Genomic DNA, 20,639 nt, shown 5'->3' with positions numbered 1-20,639 from the left:
CAAGCTGGAGCTAGGAAAGTAAGTTAGAGTTTGATTTCTAAAGTTTGGAGATTATACATCTGAAAGTCTCCCACCTGCATTAAAAAAAAAAAAAAAAATCTGAGCTCTAGCTTTTTAATAATCATTTTAATGATATACAGTAAGTTCATAAAATGAATGCTTAAAAATATGATAACATGTTTAATTTCATATATTGGCAAATTTGTTTGTGTATAACTTACTGTGGAAAATAAAGCAGAAGGAACAATTTTGAGAATTCTAAAAATAACTATTAAAGGTTTCTGCTGCCATTAAAATTTTAGCAGACTTTACAGTAGAGTTCTTTCCACACTAGAAAAAAAACAAAACAAAACAAACTCAAAAAAAATCAAGCAAGCTGCAGAGAGAAGCTTCTTAGATACTGGCAGGCTTTGGTGAGACGATTAACACGCTGAGTGAGTGAATTCCTGTATTTAGCAACTTCACCGTCTTCCTGAAGTAAGAAAGTTAACTTTTCTTTTTCTTGCAGAAGGTGTAACATTGTGATCTGTAAGTTATTGCCAAAGTTTTTGAGGACAGAAAACAGAATTATCAAAGGAATCTGACTGGAGAGGCGATTTCTTGCTCCCTGCAAGGAAGAGAAAAAGAAATAACAATTAGATTTTTTTTTTGCTTACAAGAAAACCAAACAATGGGAAGGAGTTATAGGTGATCTAGTAAGAAGTGACAGCTCATTTAAAAAAAATGTTACTGAATTACTATTTAAGGAATATGTGCCTCTAGGAACTAAAAAAATTATCATCAGTCTCTTTCATGCCTAAAGAACAACAAAAATGAAGAGACTTGGCATTGTCAGCTGCTCTTCCCCCCCATGGATCTAAACCGAAGGTGTGCTATTCCCTGCACATCGCTCATGGCTATTAAAGGTTATCATTGGTCCAGCTGTACTAGGACATACCTGATAAATAACATTTGTTAACAATTTCTGGCTTCAAACCTGGCTTCTGCAAACAATACCAGTCCACTATAATATAGATGATCCGACAGGGATTTTTTTTTTTTCAAAGGTGGTAAATTCCTGTATTTAGAGGTTAATTTTGATGTAGTTGTTCTCTTAAATACAAGTGCTTTGGAGTAAACATTATCCTTGAGGGGAAAAAAGATGATAATTTTCTACTAAACAAGACACCTCTCTAGCTGAGATTGAGAGGTCTTGTATTATGGGGTGAGAGGAGGGAGAGTTAAATTGTGCTTTTGGGCAAGGGGAGCTTCCAAGCATCTCCAGCACTGGCAGGGACCTGAACCTAGCTCTCCTCTCCCCAGCGGAGAGGGTGAGTGTGGGGGAATTGGCTACAGATGTTAGTGGGGGTGTGTATGTTGGGGGGGAGGTATTGACTTTGAAATGATTGTGGGAAGACCAGGTAAAGGCACATCTGATTTATAGGTCCTAAAGGACCAATGGCAGCCCATTACCAGTGAAGTCCAAGGTTTTTCTGGCCTTAAATAACTTTAGAGCTCACCAGCTGCAAATCTTCCACCTATAAGGACTGGGTTGAGCTCAAGATGAAAAATACCTAAATCTAGATGTTTAAGGTCTCTACCTAGTCTKCAGAGATCTCGTCAATAAAGAGATGGGTCAGCTGAGGCACTTATTAAGCTTCTTCTCTGGGCATCACTGACTATGGTGAGAGGAGGGCTGAGACTTTAACTCTGGGTGTTTTCTGGAGCTGAATCCATCCCACCCAGACCTGGACAGAGCTGCCATAAATGCTGGAGGCTCATGTGTGCTATTTTCAAAAGCCATGGACAGCTAAGAGCTCTAATTGCACTAAAAGTGAATTCAGCCTTGCCTAGGCATCTTAAGTCCAATGGCGATGTAACTCCCTGGTGTTTGTTATTGGTGAAAAATTGGTGCTTAAGTATCTATGAAAATATACAACCAGCACCAAAGACTTTTTCCAGTAGCAGAGTGTGTAGTGGGAAAGGGAAAGGTGCGGAAGCATATGCAGTTTTGCCTTTGGCTCTTGCTCTCTCACTGCGATAACCTGGAAGAGCAGCCTGAACATTTAAGTGGAGGAATTTGTGAAAACTTTGCTATTGAAATTCAAGGTGAGCCACTATGTAAGCTACTGCTTATTAATGTTTAACTTGTTGCTTTTTGCTAACTCTGTGAAACAAAGGTCAAAGGCAGAAGAGCAAATTCTTAGTCTAGGTGTTCTCTTTGCTGTCGGCTGTCTAACATGCTGCTTGCGTTAAAGTATCGGATTTCTTTTTAGAGATTTTTTTACCTTCCATTGAGCTATCTGCAATACAGCATAGGTGCCCTGGTCTCTATGGAGAGTCGAATCCATTTGAACTTAGTGTTTTACTATCCCTTTCTCCCAGTTAGTTTAGGAACTGACTGAACGCGGCTGCAGTGGCTTTCCACTGGCAGCAGGAATATGCAGAGTGGCTGGAGGCTGACCTGAGATCCCAAACTCTGTGCTAAATGCAGAAGTGCTGTAAACAGTATCATGTAGCTAGTGGAAAGTGGAACAATTTGAAAACTGGGACAGGCTTGCAGCAGGAAAAGCAATGCTAGGACTGCTTTGTCTTCTTGCTTCCTACACTGGGGAGCAGGGCTTGCTATCATCCCTGTATCAGGGATTTCTAACTACAGGGCTAAGGGCTCTTCCTCAGTCTCTCCTCTTCCTCAGTCAGGTGAGTACCTGTCCTTCCCCCCCCCACCCTCGATAGTACTTGTCCTCAGAGGCAAAGCCTGCTGCCTGGGGCCAGGGAGCTGCCCGCTGCTCCAGGGGAGCRGGATGAGAGGAGGACCCCTTTGCCAAAGGGATGCTCCCTGGGAGAGGGGCAACCCCAGCAGAGAGCCGTGCCAGCCTAGCTGCGGGCTAGCTAACAAGCCCGTGTAGGAGCCAGCTGTCAGTTTAGCAGCCTGCAGGCTTTTCCAGTTTCCAGACCCGGCACTGCACCTCTGCAGCACCTGTGCTGGTGCAGCCCCTTGGGCCAGCTTTGTCCAGGCGCTTTCGTCGCTGGCTGCCAGAAGCTCCAGTTGATTTGGACAGAAGCTGTGTGTCTATCTGGATGGGGCGCTTGCACCCCGTGAGAACTATTCCCTGCCTGGTAGCACTAGCATATGGTACTGTTACTCTAAAGAGAGTCCTGTACTGACTGTGGCGAGCTCGGGACAAGGGATATAGCCTGTAGCATTCAGAGTGCAGCAGAAATGCCATAGTGTAGTCTGTAAACTCACATTGAAATAGGCCTGTGTGTGAGAAACCATCTCCTCGGCAAAGGAGGAGTCTTGCACTGAAGCCYTTTCACAGGTCAGGAGTGCTTTCACATCGCCGTTCTTTTTTCCGTGAATAGTTTTTAAAGCAGCAATATAACTGTTGTCCTGGCAGTATACAATAGTCTCCATTTTAAACTGAGTCCGGATGTTTCTTTCAGCCTCTGCTGCTTGTTTCTCTTTAATGTCTTCAATTCTGGCCTAGGAGAGAAGAAAACAGTGAGCTCTGAGAAGTTGGCTTCCTTTCTGAAGATGTCAGGGAAAGGCAGGGTTGGACACAGGGTCCGACAGTCCTTACTGCCGCCCAGTCTAATCTGAGCCTGGCTCCTGGGAGCACGAGGTGATGGTTTAGGTACTGGTTTCTTCGTTGTGAAAGAGCAGGGAAATGCAACATTACGTCCCCTCATTAAACTCCAATGTGGGATCAGGCAAAACCTGGTCCTTGGAAAACACCAAGTCTGATGGGAGCAGGCAGGAATTGCCAGGGATGAGTTCAGCCCACCCTCGGTTTTTGCAGAACATTTTGATTGCATCTCATTTTTGCAGCTGGCAGTAACAGTGGGTACTGCTGTGACCTCTGTTTCCTCTCCCGTCTGCCTCAAAAACACRGTCTCATCTCTGTTGTCAGCAAAACAACCCCTAATTATTTGGCATTTTTATTACAATAGTCTGCTGTTTTCTGATCTTTTTGACACTTTCATCTGAAACTGTGTGGATGCCAGCAGGGTCCCTTCAGTCATCCTCAAAGTCTCTTGAAATGCTTTATTGGCATCCCTTAGCCTGAAGCCTTTTAAAAGGCTAAAGTCTTATCTTTAATGCCCACCAGAACCTCCTCCCTTTTTCATCTCTCTCATTTTGCACTATGACTAAAGAGGCTCCCTAAACACCTCTATGGTGTTTGCTGAAAAACTTTCTTGATCTCTGCCTGGTTGGCCGGGGGCTTCTGTAGGGTTTGTCCATGCAGATCACATAGCAAATACCTGTTTCACCCACACTGACCTTTGAGTTTCCTTTAGAGCAGGACCCTATGAGTGGAATCTCCTTCCTGGCTGGAAGCCCTCAGTGCTTCCAGCCTCTTCCTCGAGGCTATTTCTCAGAAAAGGTCTTCAGTGACAACCATGGGAATTCACCTCAAAACACCCAAGCCCCCAAAACATGAACAGGCATTGTTTCTCCCAGGCGAGTGGTTTTGGCTTGTCTACTGCTGCTCTCTTTTACAAAAGGTGAGGCTCCCACACTGATTAACACTCCAGCTTCCCTTTCAGAAAGCCAAAAACACTGTTTAATTCTCTGAGGCTACCCATATGCTTATAAATTATCACATGACTGAAATTTGAAATTAATTCTAAGCTCTTTAAGGCAGGCATACCAGGTTTTCTTTGCCTAGTGTTGTGCGTATCAAGGATGCAACCAGAATGAATGAAAAAATCTGCATTTTAGACCTTGTCAAAAGGTATTGAAATGCACTTTGTCAAAGTGTATTTGACAAAATGCACTTTCGTTTTTAATTCAATTATAAACATTCTATTGTTTCCAATCTGTTCCTTATTTTATAACAATCATAGACCTGCAGGAAATTCCATGGTTGCATGAAGGTAATGTAATTGGAGAGGTACCATAAGCAAGCTGTATTTACAAGTGCCGTTCTGTCTTGCTTTTGTCTTATCCCAGGTAATAGGTTGTCTCTCACCTTAGCAGCTCTATACAGATTGTGAAAATCAGCAAAATGCTTTTTGGTGACTTCCAGAAAAGACTCTTCAACCAGTTCTAAGGGAAGAAGAGAGAAACAAAATGCAGTCAGGCAAGCAAGCAAGGTTTTCAAGACATTGTTAATATGAGGCTTGGGAATACTATTCTCTTTCCATATTTATCCAAACATAGCTAGGCAACTATGCTAATGCAGTAAGCTTTTATGTCCAATAGAGACAACTTAAAGGGGAATTTATATACCTGGATCCAAGAGCGTGAGCCATTGAAGACCTCCTGTAACCAGTTATCACCAGAGACATTGAATAATCCTGAGTTATCTTTGATAAACTAATTTACATACTTGTAGTTGTGCTTGACACGTGCTATCCCTTCGGCCATGCAAGCACACCTGCATTTCACCCTCTGAGCAGCCTATCCAGGAAGAGGGGCTAAAGCACACAACAAAGAGCTCACAGAAGCTGAAGCTCCCAGGAACTGGAAGCCAGCATCCAGCTGGCTGGTTACTAAGTCAGGCTTTCTCTGGGTTTTCTCCTGATGTTTGCATCCTTTTCTGCCCTGTAGCTTGGTTGCAGAAAGGGCCAACAGATCTCTTAATAACCTCCTTCCCCCCTGCCAAGGGCCTGGCAGGACCGGACTCTTATCAAAATCTTAAAGTCAAAGTCTAGCTCAGGACTTTAGGCAGGTGGGTCAGCTCTGAGAGAGCTGACATACTCCCTCCTTTGGGGCTTTTTATCGGGTGAATTAAGTACCTTTCTCCCCAACCCCGCAGTCAGTGCGTAATATGTATAACTTCATGGAATGAATTGGCAAAGAAACTGGGTTCCTCATTTAGAATTTGTGCATTGCCCTCCCTGGGCACATGGCCCATGAGACGTACCGACCACGGTGTTCAGTATCGCAACAGCTGGCTCCTCCAGTTCCATGATTTGCTCTTTTATAATGTCCTCAAATGTCCTATAACTGGTAAAGCCTGGGAGCTCCCGTCCACGATACTGGGCTTCATATTTCCACACTTTTTTAGGTACAATTTTTGTAACTAAAATTAAAAGAATATTAAATATATAAATTATAAATTTAAGAAAGAAGTCTACTTCTCTCAAAAAAATGCTCTCGAGAAGAACTACCACCAAACTGATCTTTCAAGAAATGTGGTTACTATAGAAATGAGCTAACACACATTACTGCTTTAGGAATAACATTTCACTCATTGGATCAAGCATCTAAGCTGACAGAAAACAACCCAGAAATGATGACAGAGTTCAAACTTATTGGCTCTTTCCAGAATTGGTACTCTCTCAGAAATGGCCAGTAGCAACCATTCCTGAGGTATTAAAAAGAAAATAAAATCCACTAAACAGTCTTATCTCAGGGAATCTAGTGTAGACTAGATATTTTTGGTTAAGACAGAACTGTCAATATGCCTTTTTTAACGTTATAGGAGTTTGCCATCTTAAATGAGGTATATTCCTTTTGAATTGATTTACACAGGCAAAGGCGTGTCAAAATGTTTTGATTTTGACCTGTTTTTCGGGTAAATTTGTGAGTTATGGATCAAGTACATATGTTGAATTAGAAATCAAGCCGTGAATTATTGCACTCCATTCTAATATTCAGCTATATGAATTCATCAATATACCCCCCCCCCAGCACTAATAGATGTGGAGGATCTTGCTCAGAGTTTGAAAACACAGCTGCAAAGAGAAGACAGTACCAGACTGTAATATCCTTTTCTACCCTGAAAATCTTGTGGCTACAAGAACAATGTCTATCAGCTTTGGAATAGAAAGTTCAAGGTTTCAGCTATTCAATTTATCTGCTAGTTTTGATACTTTTTTCTTTTTTTTTTTTTTGATCCTTGAAGAATGATAAACAGAATCATCCAATGTGCAATGATGTAATTTCAGAAATCCCAACACTTTCTCATAAGCTCGCTTTTTCATTGAGGAAGGTCTACTACCTCTAGTTTTCAAGTTATACAGGTGTACTTCTTCATCTGAATGAGCAAACTCTTCACCTGAGCATATGCAAACATGATTTTGCACACAAACAGCTTCACTATGGTAAAAGTCATTGTGTGCTTCTATTCCACCCCAATTGTGAGATCAAACATATTAGCTTAAACCAATTGGGATAAGTTAAAAGTGCCCAGAGGACCGACTGCTATGGTTCAGCTGCAGTGTGACAGTTTGCATATATCTATTGCAACTCAGTTCCTCTTCATCCTGTGATGTCCTTCTTAGTCCTTCTGCTAATGTTCTCTGCCATTTTCATCTATTTCTTTGTGCCCTCATTGTTTTTACTCTTTTGCTGCCTCCATAAAATCGTTTGGGTTGACCTGGTACACCAGGGCTGGGACATAAGAGACAATGAAATACACCAATATCTGTCTGGCTCTAGATAAGCATGTCTCTCTCTGCTTGACTGCATCTCTGGGCTCAATTTGTTTCTATCATTTTAGAGTCACTAGACATGCTGTCATGGATATGTATGAGAGTCAGAGAGAACCTGTACCAAGAGCTACTGCTTGATGGGCAGCTGATGCCACATCTTCTCTAAGAGAAAATGATAAGGTTTCTGAAAGATGTGAAAAAGACGCTGCAAAAGATGTTGAGTATGCAGCAGTGGTCTGTGTGTGCACGTGTACTCCTCTTCCTCCTCCTCCTCATTTTAGAACTGGGTTCAGTGAGCAACTAGCACCTTTAAACTAGAGCCGAAACAGAATAAATATGACCAAAATTCCAAAACTTTCCCATTTTATTCTTTAGAAGACTGGTTCAGAGAATCAGCATCCAGTTCTCTGCCAGGGTCAACCATCTTGATTTTATTGCTTTGCTGGGAGAAGAGAGAAGTTGCCTAATCTCACTGTAATGACAGCAGTAGCCACCAGCTGCATCTCTGTCACCAAGAACCAAAGCATAAATTGCCTAGCACTGCAGCAAATGAATGCTCATAACATCTTGTTTTCCCCTTCCTTGAAAGAACAACCAATTGGTGGTGCTGTATCTTAATTTAAAAGCAAGGGAATGGAATCTTTCAGATCAACTGCAAGTGATGTTTTTCTGTGCTTACCCTTTATACTACTATCTTGGAGAACTCCTTCCCAATTTTGAAACTCTCTGCGGATTTTTGTAAACAGTCTGACTTCATTTCCAGACACATGTTCCTCCCCATGCATTGAATGAGCAATATCTTCATTATACAGTTTAATCAGCTGTAATAAATTTAAAAACAAGCAAGCAATATAGTAAAGTTGCACTTCTTCAGACTAATTTGTATATGTTAAGCAAATTTTCAGTCGTTTGATGTTCAAGTAGGGCCATGGTTCACTGAAAACATCCTTTACTTCTCTTTTGCACTTAGATCCCGTATTCCTGCAAAGCCAGCATATCTAGGGGAGAATGAACTTGATGTGCGGCTTCTCAGAACCATTTACTACATGTTCCAACTGATCAGACTCATACGAAATCTTTGAAGGCTGATAGGCCTGCATGAGTACCTCTCCTGCCCTGCAGAAAATTTACTGTGAGTGATGATTTTCCCACAAGGAGAGAGACTCAGCTGGACTTGCAAACCGTATTTTGATATCAGGGCCTCATTTAATCTTATGAGAGCCATAAACAGCAGGGATATTCCAAAATACTAAGCTAGCAAGAGTGCGAGTTTTTCTTCTCAGACATGATTGATTTTGACCAGTCAGTCGCGATGTTCTTCAGTTCTCTTGACACATAATCACAGAAAATAGTGCTGCAAGGTCCTCTAGCCAATTATTTTTGCCAGGAGGCATGATGGCAGATATTTGTGCGTTGACTGTCAAAAATCCTTCAACGGCAGGTCCTACAAGTTCCCCTCGCGATCCATTCCTTCACTATCTTTAGAATGTCTCTCTCTCCAGCAACTACCTCCCTGTGCTGATCTGTAACCAAACCGAGATCAATACTTACATCTGTGAGGAAAAGCAGCTTATCAGACTCTGTTGTGGGTATGCCTCGTCTGTATTTCTGTAGTTCTTGCAGTGTTTTTTGGAGTTCACTGCGTATTTGGTTTTCTAGCGTAGGCAACGTTTTCTGGAGGGTGGGCACAAAAGAAAGATGCTTAGGTAGGTTAAACATGTCTGTCTTTCAGCAGAAAACAAAATGGTACCAAGAGTGATCCAGGCCTGCACATAAACTTTGCTGCTGATAGGAGTCCAAGAGCAGCTCCCTGTCGCCTGTATCCCATGTATGATAGTGGGATAGCATAGAAGTGCAAATACAACCTTCACTAAGAAGAGACTGGGGAGAAGCTTTGATATTAGGGCTGGACCTCGCTGTGAAGTGGGCAGAGCAGCTGTAGTCTAGCACAAGGTTTCACCTAGTGTGAGCCAAAAAGTAAGTCCCAGCCAGTTGTAGCACGGAGGTGGTGATGTGAGGACGGCACTGAACCTTCAATTCCTGATAAATATGTGACTGAACATAGCTGCTTAGTTGCTTATTTTATGTAACTTTACATAAATATATATTTTTTCCTCCTTCAGGACTGAATTCAAAAGATCCTTGTATTTTAGCCTTTTCCCATAATAGAATAATAATATATATATATATATATAATTATATAAAATAAAATACATTAGCATCCTAGTCTAATAAAATAATTAAATTTTTACTTGAGATTTTGAAGACATATTCAGTTGATAGAAATTATTCTGTTTTAGAAACCTGACAGTAATAACTTGTCACCCAGTCTATCCAAGCTCTTCACAAACAAAAGCAAATATCATGACTGACATTGAAAAAACAGGGGTTATGTGTCACAGGCAGATGAAGTGATTTGCTTGTTATCAATCCTTACTTAGCCTAAAGGCAAATCTGAGGACAGACGTGGGTTTCCCTACGTCTAATTCTTGGCTCAAGTTTTTCTCAAATTGCCAGGTTGAAGGTTATTTAAATACTATACATACAACTTTGTTTGTTTGTTTGTTTAGTTGCAATCCAAGGCTGAAGGAGTTGGCTTCTTTTTAAATAGTAATAGATACGAATATGACATCTCTGTTACTTACAATAATATGTCCCACAAGTTCACTTGTGAGCTTCTCTGCCAGAAGAGGGACAGTAGCCTTTCCTTCATGCAGAAGAACGCTGCAAAGAAAGGGGGGAAGGTGGTTACGGACAGAGCACGTTTTCAGGGCAAGGGAGCAGCACAGGTGTTCTGCTTTGTTTCTACTGCTACACGAATTAAGTAAAGGGGAGTGCTAGTGCAAATATAGGAGCAACTCAGGAGCTTCTGGCACCACAGCTTTTACAGAAGATTTGGCTACTACTGCTGCTTGCCAGGGAAAAGGAAACAGAGAAGACTGAAAAGAGCATTTGCTATCAGCACATTAGCATACTGCTGCCTTGGTGCTACATGTGGTAAGCATACTGAATTGAAATCCTTTTCATCTGTAACTATACTATGGCTGATTTGCTGCCAAGTCATTTTCTGCGGAAAACTGTGCCCTCCACACAAGCAGTGAGGTTTTTTTATTTATTTGTTTTTTTTTGTTGTTTGTTTGTTTTTCTCTTGCTAAGTTTGACAATGTTCTCCAGTGAATAGAAATACTCGCTAAGTACTTATCTTGAAGTGCTCAGATACTTGGCCTGTCTTCCTTGAGACTATTCTGAAGTTCATTACACTTCTCCCATGGTTAAGTAATACATCAAATTTGCATGCAAAATACATTTTAAAAGATTATTTGACTTGTAAAATTCTGCTTGCTTACTGGAAGGCAACACTACATGGGCAATGACAAACAGCGAACAGACTTCCTGTTTGTAATCCTAACTGAAATCTCAGCAAGTCAACAGGAGGTTTTTCAGTGACTTCAGTGTTTTGGATTAGGTCCTTTATGTGAGAACTACCTAAAATGTTCATGAGTCTCAAAGAATTCTTTCTCCTGCTGGATTGCCGAGGCTAAGGTCAGATTGTTGCGGATGTCCTGTTGCCCACGACACTTCACGACCATGTAACCTTTTTTGAGGGGGACGATCAGATTTCGTATTATGTTAACGACAGACTCTTCAGTTCCTTTGTCCACCAAATCAGGTTTTGTAAGGATTCCTGTGAAGTTACACAAAGAGAAAATCAATTGTGCACAGAAGTTAAAGGTAGAGAAGATCCATTAGGATATCTCATCATCAAGAGCAGGAATGTTCTGCACAGTGTTTTCTGAAGTAACTTATTATCTTCATTTTGCTTTTTATTTCCTAGAAAGCCCTCAGCTCCTGGGCTTTGCACTGTAAAACTTTCTCTGCAGTTGGGCTCTCACCGCACCTTTTGCCTTGTCTACCTTTTTAATGGACAAGAGCAAGGTTTTCCCACCATTAACTTTGAGGTTTTAAATTTCCAACTGTTCATATCATGAATGTCAGCAAGACTTAAAACTGAGGTCTTCTTAGAGTTGTCTTGCTCTTGTACTAGCTCTCTTCCAGTTTTGTAAATAAATTCACAATAGTTTATTTGGACTTCCCCCCCCCCCCCTTGTAGTAGCTAGTTTTGCAGAACTAGTATGGAATATAAAATACCAGACTTTCATGGAAAAAAGATTTGCGCTTCTCTTCAACTTGTAGCATAAAAAGTCTCACCTAGTGTCCTTTCTCCTTTGGGATCCACCTCTTGAGCCATTTTCAGTGCTTCTGTTGTTGCAATATCCACATTACAGGGCACCACTACCAAATTGAGTGTCTCTTTGTTGCCAATAATGTTTTTAAGTAGCTTTTTGATCTGTAATGTAATACAGCAGTAATGAAGTTCAGTAAAATGAGATGGTACCATGTAGGATGTGACCATCTTTGTCAATACCAGTTACTTCACTGTCTTATGGCTTGAAAAGTCACATATACTGAGGATACTTTTATATGCTAAAGGATGGCATAGAAATGTCAGTAAAGGAATGCAGCCTCTTTTGCGGTCTAAAGATAAATCCAAACATCTAACATGAATGAGAACAGACTATTGTTTTACTTGTCGTGAAAGCTACAAAAAACATCTTCACATGCATATAATCCTTCATGATGGAAATATTAATATTTCATAAATAACCATGCCTAAGAAAAACAAGTTCTGATGCATAATTATGAATCTATGGAAAGAAAGCAAACTAGATTGTGCTGATAAATCTCAAATTGGTATCTCTGAAAAGAAGGCAAATGCCTTTGGCTTATATTTCAGTGGATGATTAGCGTAAAAACAATCTCACATGACGTTTAGTTGGCATTGTTTCCATGTTTCAATGCCAAACTAACAGAGTTTCTCATGGTTTGCGTTGTATTGCAAAAGGCTCACACTGCTCTATTGTGCTTATACTGAATTAAATTAACTCTTTACTCAGTTTTGGTAAAGTTGTCTCCATCTTTTCTACTTGCCTTCCACCCTGATTTCTGACACAATAAAATGCTGTACCCTCCATGTCTGAAATATGCAGGCATCTGGGGACACTGGACATATAGGATGATGTCACACTAGCTGCTTGCTTCTGTATACAACAGAAAAATTACTAATTGTAAAATGAGATTATTCCTGTCCCAAGAGTAAAGCCCACTTTTCTTTCCTTTGCTACTCTTGCAACATTGCCCAGTCCTATCTCATTCTTAAACTGATGTGTCCAGGTAATTCGCGCTACTCTCATTCCAAGTTCCTACTTCAAACTGTCTTTAGAAATAATATACCCAGTTTCTGCCCATCACCCTCAGGTCTTGTCCTTATATAGCTATATTTGCATTCCCTAGCATTTTCTTCTAAAAGCCRCAGGAGGAAGACTATAGATCGCCTTCACTTTAATTCGTTTTGTTTACTTCACAAAGGGTCTGCTGGGATCCTTTAGGTGATCAGGAAAAACAGTGGGTCACACATTCTGACCCTATGTGTAAGGGGCAACAGGGCACTGAACCAATAAGAGAAACAATTTGCCTTCTTGCTCCAGAAAAATTTCCGTGAACTCAGCCGTAGTCACCTTTGCCAAATACATCCACACAACTGGTTAGATACAAGTCATTTTGAGATGCATCTCTCTTCCAGTCTGCAATCCAGCCAAGAGACACTGAGGCAGCACTGTGTTCAGCGTGCAAAATGCCATGCTGCCACGGGTGGTTGTGTCACCACCTGAGAAGACCCATTTACAGCTAGTCTGGGCAGCTTTCTCCTGCACTACAGTGTAGAGAGAAGATCCTGGTCCTTGCTTTTCCTTCCAGCGCTGCCTTGCTTGAAAAATAGGCCTATTTGTTAGCTACAACATCATAGCTCTAATTTTGGCCTGGAAGCAGAGTATAACAATCCCAGCATCCTATACCAAAGACTCACATTTTAGGTAGATAAGTGACCCCTTGCAAAGGTTAGCTTGTAAAACTGAATTTTACCTGTTCCCCAATGTCTTCTGGCTGATCTCCTACAGCCACTCTAGCAATTCCAGGAAGATCAATTAGTGTCAGGTCTGGGACAGTTGGGGACCAGACTTCTAGGGAAATTAGTTCGCTACTAATGGCACCTTTAGTACCAGCCACAATGTTCTGGACTACAAGGAGAAAAGAGCAAGGCGATGAATACAAGGTTCAAAGAAGTGTATCAAAGTAAGTTGAAATAGGAATACAATGACTTTGAAAAGTATCTGCTACCACCCCAGGCTCTTTTAGGCGTGGCTTTTTTGAGGCGCAGCCATGCACAGAAATCCGTTTATGCAAAATCCTTAGGAAATTATTAAGGAATACAGGGATTCCTTTTGGAAGGTGAATTGTAATATTTTACAGAGCGTATACTTATTAAGTGTCATAAAAACAGACAAAATATATGTAAACAAACTGTAACAAAAGTGATAGAACAAGATATTAATCGGTTGCAGAAGTGCTTCCTCAATATCAGAACACTTTGTAGGCATTAATTAATTCTTGTCTGCCTTGAAAGATAAATATGTATTATTCTATATTCTTCACAAGTTGATAAAGAGGTTGAGAGGTCAAATAATTTATCCCATGTCTTATAAGGAAATAAGACTAGGACCATGAACAGCACAGAGGAGCAAGAAATGTTCTACTGTGAACAGTGAATCACACTTGTTTCATCTACCTCATACACCTATGCAATTTTATAACTTCTGTTGCGTTTTTGATACCAAAACAAGTAACTTCTCATGAGAGATGTTCAGCTCTGTAGTTAGCTTACTCAGTTCAGGCCAGTGCCAATTTCTGAAGTATTCATTGAAAACCTCCAAGTAATATATGGAAAAACTAGTGAAACAACATGACAATGTGTTAAAGCTGTGCAAATCAAGAACATAAGGGCAACGCAGCTTTCACATTTAGGGCACATGCTTATTGCTGCTTGGGTAAGAAAAATGTTTTCTTACACTGCATGAAATATCATAAAAGTAGAGCTGCAACAAGGGAAGGACAATGCTTGGGCCTGTGTTCACAGTAACTGGTAGAAAATCTATACGCCCTCCACTGTGTGCCCTTTCATTTTCTCCAGAATCAAAGGTTTCCAGCCTCAGATATCACAAGCTTTCCCTGGGTTTTTGCACTGAAAATATGAGCCATTTAAGGCTTAGCGTGTTCACAACTCAACAGACAACCTTCTAAAACCAAACAACATCCAACTGAGGACGTGGCCTGAACTTTTATCAGATACCATGGATCATATTCGCTACTGATGTGGTGAGCAGTACAACTCTCTTGATGTATATTATGCTATCCCAGTTTCTTCTGCTCTAAATTTGGTCTTGATTGTTGTGATCTCTGTGTTGGTCTGGGGACTGCTGTCCAGCCTAAGAAAGGGGAGAAAGTATTCACAGGAGACTGGCTGAGTCAAATTAGAGGAGAATATGATATATATTACCTTCTCTTATTGCTTCCTCCACCTCAGAAGGGTTTTTGAGCTCTTCACTGTTATTGCGGTAACTAATTTTCCCTTTCCATTTCTGCGTAGCGGGTGTTTTTTTGAGTTTAAGTTCCAAGGGACATCTAGTAACAATACCTATAATAGTTCCAAAGATGGAATTAACTCATGTTAGCAGTTGTTACATATAATACACAGAGAGTGTGCTGCAGATGGTGTGGCATACACAAGAATACCTAGTACTTTACATAGAGCCACAAAACTGTTCCAAGGGACCTTTAAAGGGCTCTCACCCAGCTTCCTGTTCCAAGCAGGGCTGTCACCAGCTTTAGATGTGGTCAGCTATCAGCTTTGTCCAAACACGTCTTGCTAACCTCTAAGGATGGAGATCTACACCCTCTCTGGGTGACCTGTTGCAGTGCTGCACCATCATCCTGTGAAAAATGTTTTTCTCAAGTCCATCCTGAAAGACTAGGTGTGCTGAGGACTGAGGCAATTTCAGCTAATGCAGAACTTGTAGAAATTATAGTTGTGTATACACATACATGCACATATACACATACATATGGAGCTGGAAAGTGAATCTTCTTGAGCTGCAAATAAACTCTTACAACAATCTTCTTTGACTTGAATAACAGTCAAGGCAGGCAGTCATAAGTTAAGGTTATTTTACATTTTCTGCCCCCCAAAACATTTTTTGATCCAAAAACCCTCTAACCTCAAGAAAATAAATATCAAAATTAGTGTTTCATACAGATCCAATGCTCTACAGCACTTGTACTATTGCTTTCTGGGGAATACACTGAGTCAGTTGATACTGCTTCTCAGGCTGTCAACAATTAACTACTAATTTAATTCTCTTAGTCCTGGTCCCTTTATTGTCCAGACCATGCTACCTATTGGTATAACACTGCAGTCCCCAACCTGCACATCCATTTCTTCTAATGGAAATCAGAGGTGAGAAGGCCCACAATTCAGGTAGCATYCCACAATTTATAGTCTCAATCATGAGTTATCTACACCTAGATGAAAAGACAAAAAAAAAGCCCTTCTACCTGAAAGTGAAATTCAAGTGAAAGGGAGGATGAATTTTTACCATTTCCTCTAGGAAGAGCAATACCAGACAGGGCTTCTAGGACGGAGCTTTTTCCAGAGCTCTGGTCTCCGATCACTGCAATCGCGGGCAAAGCCAGGTCCTTTTCTACTCCAAGAGCCCTCAGACTGTCGATGAGATCAATGCAGGGGCGGATCTTTTGCTCATATTGGTTGCACAAGGAGTATTCTTCCATCTGCTAGAATTAAAGTTACATTGCATTTTCTCTAACTTTTAGATGTTATTTTCAAAAAAACCTTCTAAGCATCTCTCCTACCTCATCATCCTCTAATAAACTTTATATACTGCTGCAACTCTGTACTTYGTATCACTGTACATCCTTGCATCTCCGTGTTATAAATAGATGCCCGCAAATACCACAAAATCAGTTGAGGTTGGCTTAGTGGTTGAAATATCTTTGATAAAAATACCAAACTTTGTAAGCTATCATCTGAGGACTGTGCAGGTGGAAAGTAAGAGGAGAATCCTCTACTAAATGTGCTTTATTCATTTTTTAAAAAATTACTACCATTTTTATTTTACTCATCTACAAATATATTGAAGGATATATCTGCAAATGAAGGCTGGTCTTATTACTAAGATAATTTAGTATAGAAAAGCATATTAAATCTTTATTTTGAAGTCTGAAGATTTAGTTTGTGTGCAAACGCCAACAAGATTCTACTGTAGTGTTCTTAATATRTGGCAAAAATCTTTTACATCATGATGTCACGTTCTTTGCCTCATTTTAGTTTAAAATAAGGTACAGTAAGTGAATGTGAGGGATTTCTTTTAAATGATCAACTAATGTCACTTCTTGTTTAGGGTACTACATACTGGATGTTAAGACAGAATCTTCATTTTTATGAAACCAAACCAATTCCTTTCCAGCCCTTTCCAAAACTGGTCCTGCTGTTAAATATTCCCAGTTAAGTGTATAGAGATCAACTTGGTCCCTTCTCCCAGTTCCTCTTTTCATGTTCCAGTCTGATTGCTGCACTTAGAAAAGTCATTTTGAGAACATCAATATTTTATAGGACTTAAAAGCCCAACTGCAGTTATATCTGATCTTTAGAAAATAAAAGCTGAAGTGGCTAACCATCCCCTTGGTCTAAGAAAGTCACCTTTGAACATATATGCAGAGGTAAGTAAAAACAACAAATTTTTCTTTCAAAGATAAGAAAGTTACTACTCATCCTTGGATACAGATATTTTAAAACCATTTTGGTAAAACCTCTCCACTATCTTCATTACAATGTTTACTAGCTAGTAAATACTTCACCATTCTTCAGAACTTCATTAACTATGCCACAGACTTAAAAATTATCTGTTCTGCCATTCCAGTGTTAAATATAGAACGCAGATATCTATTAACATTTCTTTATATTCCTGTTGAATATAAAGTTTTACTCAGGTAAAACGTATCTTGACTTCTAGGATTTCCATTCAACATTTGCTAATTGTGACCAATGAAACAGATCCACATTATACAGTAAATTTGCCGCTAGGCTGTTGCCATCCTATTTTTTATGTTTGTATTTTTTATGCCTGCGGATTAATTGTATGTAGACATCTTCCTAGTTACACAAATGATTGCTTGGGCCTTGATCCCAGAAGTAATCCTGCCCTTAGACCTAACCAGTGCAGATTGCCCAAGGAGACACAGAAACTGATTTGGGGGCACAAAGCCAAACACGAGAGTAACTGTGGAGAGGATCTATGCTCTCCTCTGCTGTCTGGCTTACCTCATCCTGTGCTTGGTAATATAGTCTCTCCAACAGTTTCTGCTCCTGCTGAGGCTTTCTCTCAAACAGAGACTTTTGCATTGCTGCCTGTGATGCCATCTTGTTTTGTTTCAGAGTTGCTTCTTGATCATCTAAATCTGGTGGAAGAGGTACTGTGGAAGCATCTATAAATGCTTTTCTGGAAGGTAATGCAACACCTCTTTCCTCCGCAAAAGGATGAAAATGTTTATGATCCATGACCTGATGATTTCTTGGCTTATTGCGTGGCTTGATCATAAGTGTTTCACGACAAGGCAATAACTGCCTGGTCCAGCCACTCCTCCGTACAGCTTCTGAAATCAAACTTAAGATGTTGAGTGGATCCAACCTGCAGTAGTAGTAACAGCAGAGAAAAATCAAAACACCACTGTTATTTACTGAGTCAAACCTTTATCAGATATCACGTGCCACATCTCTTGTCAAATCAATGAAATTCCTCTCCAGAAGATAAATTYGAAACCCTTCTCCCTACCTTTCCTCTGCTTTTTTGAGTTTTTAGAAACAGAAATTGCAACAAAGTAAGGAAGAATATTCTTAACAACAACAACAACGCTAAACTAGTTTTTGTGGAAAGTCTATTTTCCTCAGTGAAATATTTTACTGAATAGTGTTTTGAGAAGCTCAGTCACTATGGCACCGTCTGGGTACGTTTGGACTGAGTGTGTGAATGCTTAACTTTGGCCACCTTGTCATGGCTGCATGAAGAGAGTTTGCACGGATGGCCCTTGGCAGCGGCAGTCTGAAACACCAAGCCACCTTCTGCTGGGCAGCCAGCCACCCTCTCTTGTAACACAAATTGTACTGTTGCAATATAGGGGCAAGTCACCTTTTCACATATTTTAGGAGCTCAGTGCCTTAGGGCTCCGCCTTTTATTTAAAACTGCCTCCCAAAAAGCAAATAAAGGCCTTTGCTCAACATTACGTCAGAAAAAGGAGGACTGGGAGGCTTTTTTTAAAAAATTTTCTTGCTTGGATTTTCTTTATTCTTCACTTAAAAGTGAAGTTTTGTTGAGAGCTTTGCCTGGAAGATTCTATGGGTGACTGAAGAAACTGGAGGTTTATGACATGACATTTTCCAGGAAAAGTGTGAACAGCACAGAAAAAAAAAAAAAAAAAAAAAAAAAAAAAAAAAAAAAAAAAAAAAAAAAAAAAAAAAAAAAAAAGCATCATATTTTTCAAAGCCAGGATTTTTACTTCTCTTTCCCCTCACCCTGCTGAACTCAAACACTTGGGAAGGAGAATGAGGGAAAAAACACATTTTTTCCCTTGAAATAACTGTTGTTCTGTTAAGTTTTTGCTTGAATTACACTTGTTTCTAATTTGAGCAGATGTCAAAACTGGAAGATCAGATACAGTAAGTTGTGTTCCCAATGTATAAAACAAGTTGAGAGAGAGAGAGAGAGAGAGAGAGAGAGAGAACAGATTACTTCCACACTTTCTGTTTAGGCCTTCTTTCTAATAAAACAATAAAAAAGCTGCTTTTTTTTTTTTTTTACATATATATTTCTGCCTCCTTTAAACAACAGCTTGGTCAGACAAACTAAACAGTCATGAGCCCAAATATATTTCCAAAAGAGAGCTGTTCATATGTTGAGATATCCAAATAGCAATGTATAGCTGATACATAAAAGAAAACACTGAAATAAAAAATAAACTTAAATGACTAGAATGCAAATGCTCGATTTTTGACTAGCAATAAAAGATAGCTGACCTATTTTCTTTATAGGTATTCATTTCACAATTCCTTCATCTTTCTCCTTACCTCCCTTTTCACTACTGTTTCAGTGTGATCTTTTTTCTCTTTCTGCTAATACATATAAAGACCTTTTTTTCCTCCTGAGTGAGGGCTCAGTGCTTGATCTGTAACAACCATACATTCACCATTCTCTGATAGCCAGATTCTTCCATCATTTTCCATTGCCATATGAAATAATTTATTGATAATGTTTCTGTTAGTAACTCCTTCTATTGCCTTGCTTCTCCAGCCAATCTATTCTCTCTCATCCCTTCAGCTTAGAGGGAAAAACATGTCCTATGATTTTTTGTTTTACCAGAAATCTTACCCAGCAACAATTTTCTCTCACAGAATGGTTGAGGTTGGAAGGGACCTCTGGAGATCATCTAGTCCAACCCCACTGCTCAAGCAGGGGCACCTAGAGCAGGTTAGACAGGGTTGCATCCAGGTGGGTTTTGAAAGTCTCCAGAGATGGAGAAACCTCTCTGGGCAACCTGAGGTGCTCTGTCACTCTCACAGTGAAGAAATTCCTCCTCACATTCAGCTGGAACTTCTGTGATTCAGTTTGTGCCCATTGTCTCTTGTCCTGTCGCATGGCWCTACTGAAAAGAGTTTGTTCCCATCCCCTTGACATCCTCCCTTCAGGCACTTACACACATTGATAAGATCCCCCCTCAGTCTTTTCTTCTCCAGGCTAAAGAGGCCCAACTCTCACAGCCCTTACTCATAGGGCAGGTGCTCCAGCCCTCTGATCATCTTCGTAGCCCTACGCTGGACTCTCTCCAGTAACTCCATGTCTCCCTTTTACTGGGCAGCCYAGAACTGGACACAGTACTCGAGATGAGGCCTCCCCAGGGCTGAGGAGAGGGGCAGGATCACCTCCCTCGACCTGCTGGCAACACTCTTCCTAATGCACCCCAGAAGACCATTGGCCTTCTCGGCCACAAGGGCACATTGCTGGCTCATGGTCAACTTGTCSKCCASGACTCCCAGGTCYYTCTYTGCAGAGCTGCTTCCCAGCAAGTCAGACCCAGCCTGTACTGGTGCATGGGGTTATTTCTCCCTAGATGCAGGACTCTGCACTTCCCTTTTTTAAACGTCATGAGGTTCCTCTCTGCCCAACTCTTCAGCATGTCTGGGTCTCTCTGAATGGCAGCACAGCCCTCTGGTGGATCAGCCCCTCCTCCCCATTTGGTGTCATCAGCAAACTTG

General features: G+C 40.6%; 1 protein-coding gene across 1 annotated transcript; it reads right to left on the bottom strand.

Moving 5' to 3' along the window:
• Window positions 1-367: 367 nt before the first annotated feature.
• Window positions 368-17,984, bottom strand: LOC146601500 (interferon-induced GTP-binding protein Mx-like). The gene is made up of 13 exons (XM_085304548.1): window positions 17,654-17,984; window positions 15,912-16,107; window positions 14,816-14,953; window positions 13,345-13,499; window positions 11,575-11,713; window positions 10,852-11,050; window positions 10,011-10,089; window positions 8,917-9,039; window positions 8,045-8,186; window positions 5,853-6,011; window positions 4,956-5,032; window positions 3,230-3,466; window positions 368-607 (listed from the first exon to the last, which is right to left on the bottom strand). Exons 1-13 carry the CDS (start codon window positions 17,927-17,929, stop codon window positions 368-370), a joined length of 2,160 nt encoding a protein of 719 aa, XP_085160674.1. The 5' UTR covers window positions 17,930-17,984.
• Between the last annotated feature and the right edge of the window lie 2,655 nt (window positions 17,985-20,639).

The sequence above is a fragment of the Rhea americana genome, unplaced genomic scaffold (assembly GCF_003343005.1).
Source record: "Rhea americana isolate MKP2758 unplaced genomic scaffold, rheAme1 scaffold_101, whole genome shotgun sequence".
NCBI classification, from domain to species: Eukaryota; Metazoa; Chordata; class Aves; order Rheiformes; family Rheidae; genus Rhea; species Rhea americana.
This window is presented reverse-complemented; position numbering and strand designations above follow the sequence as displayed.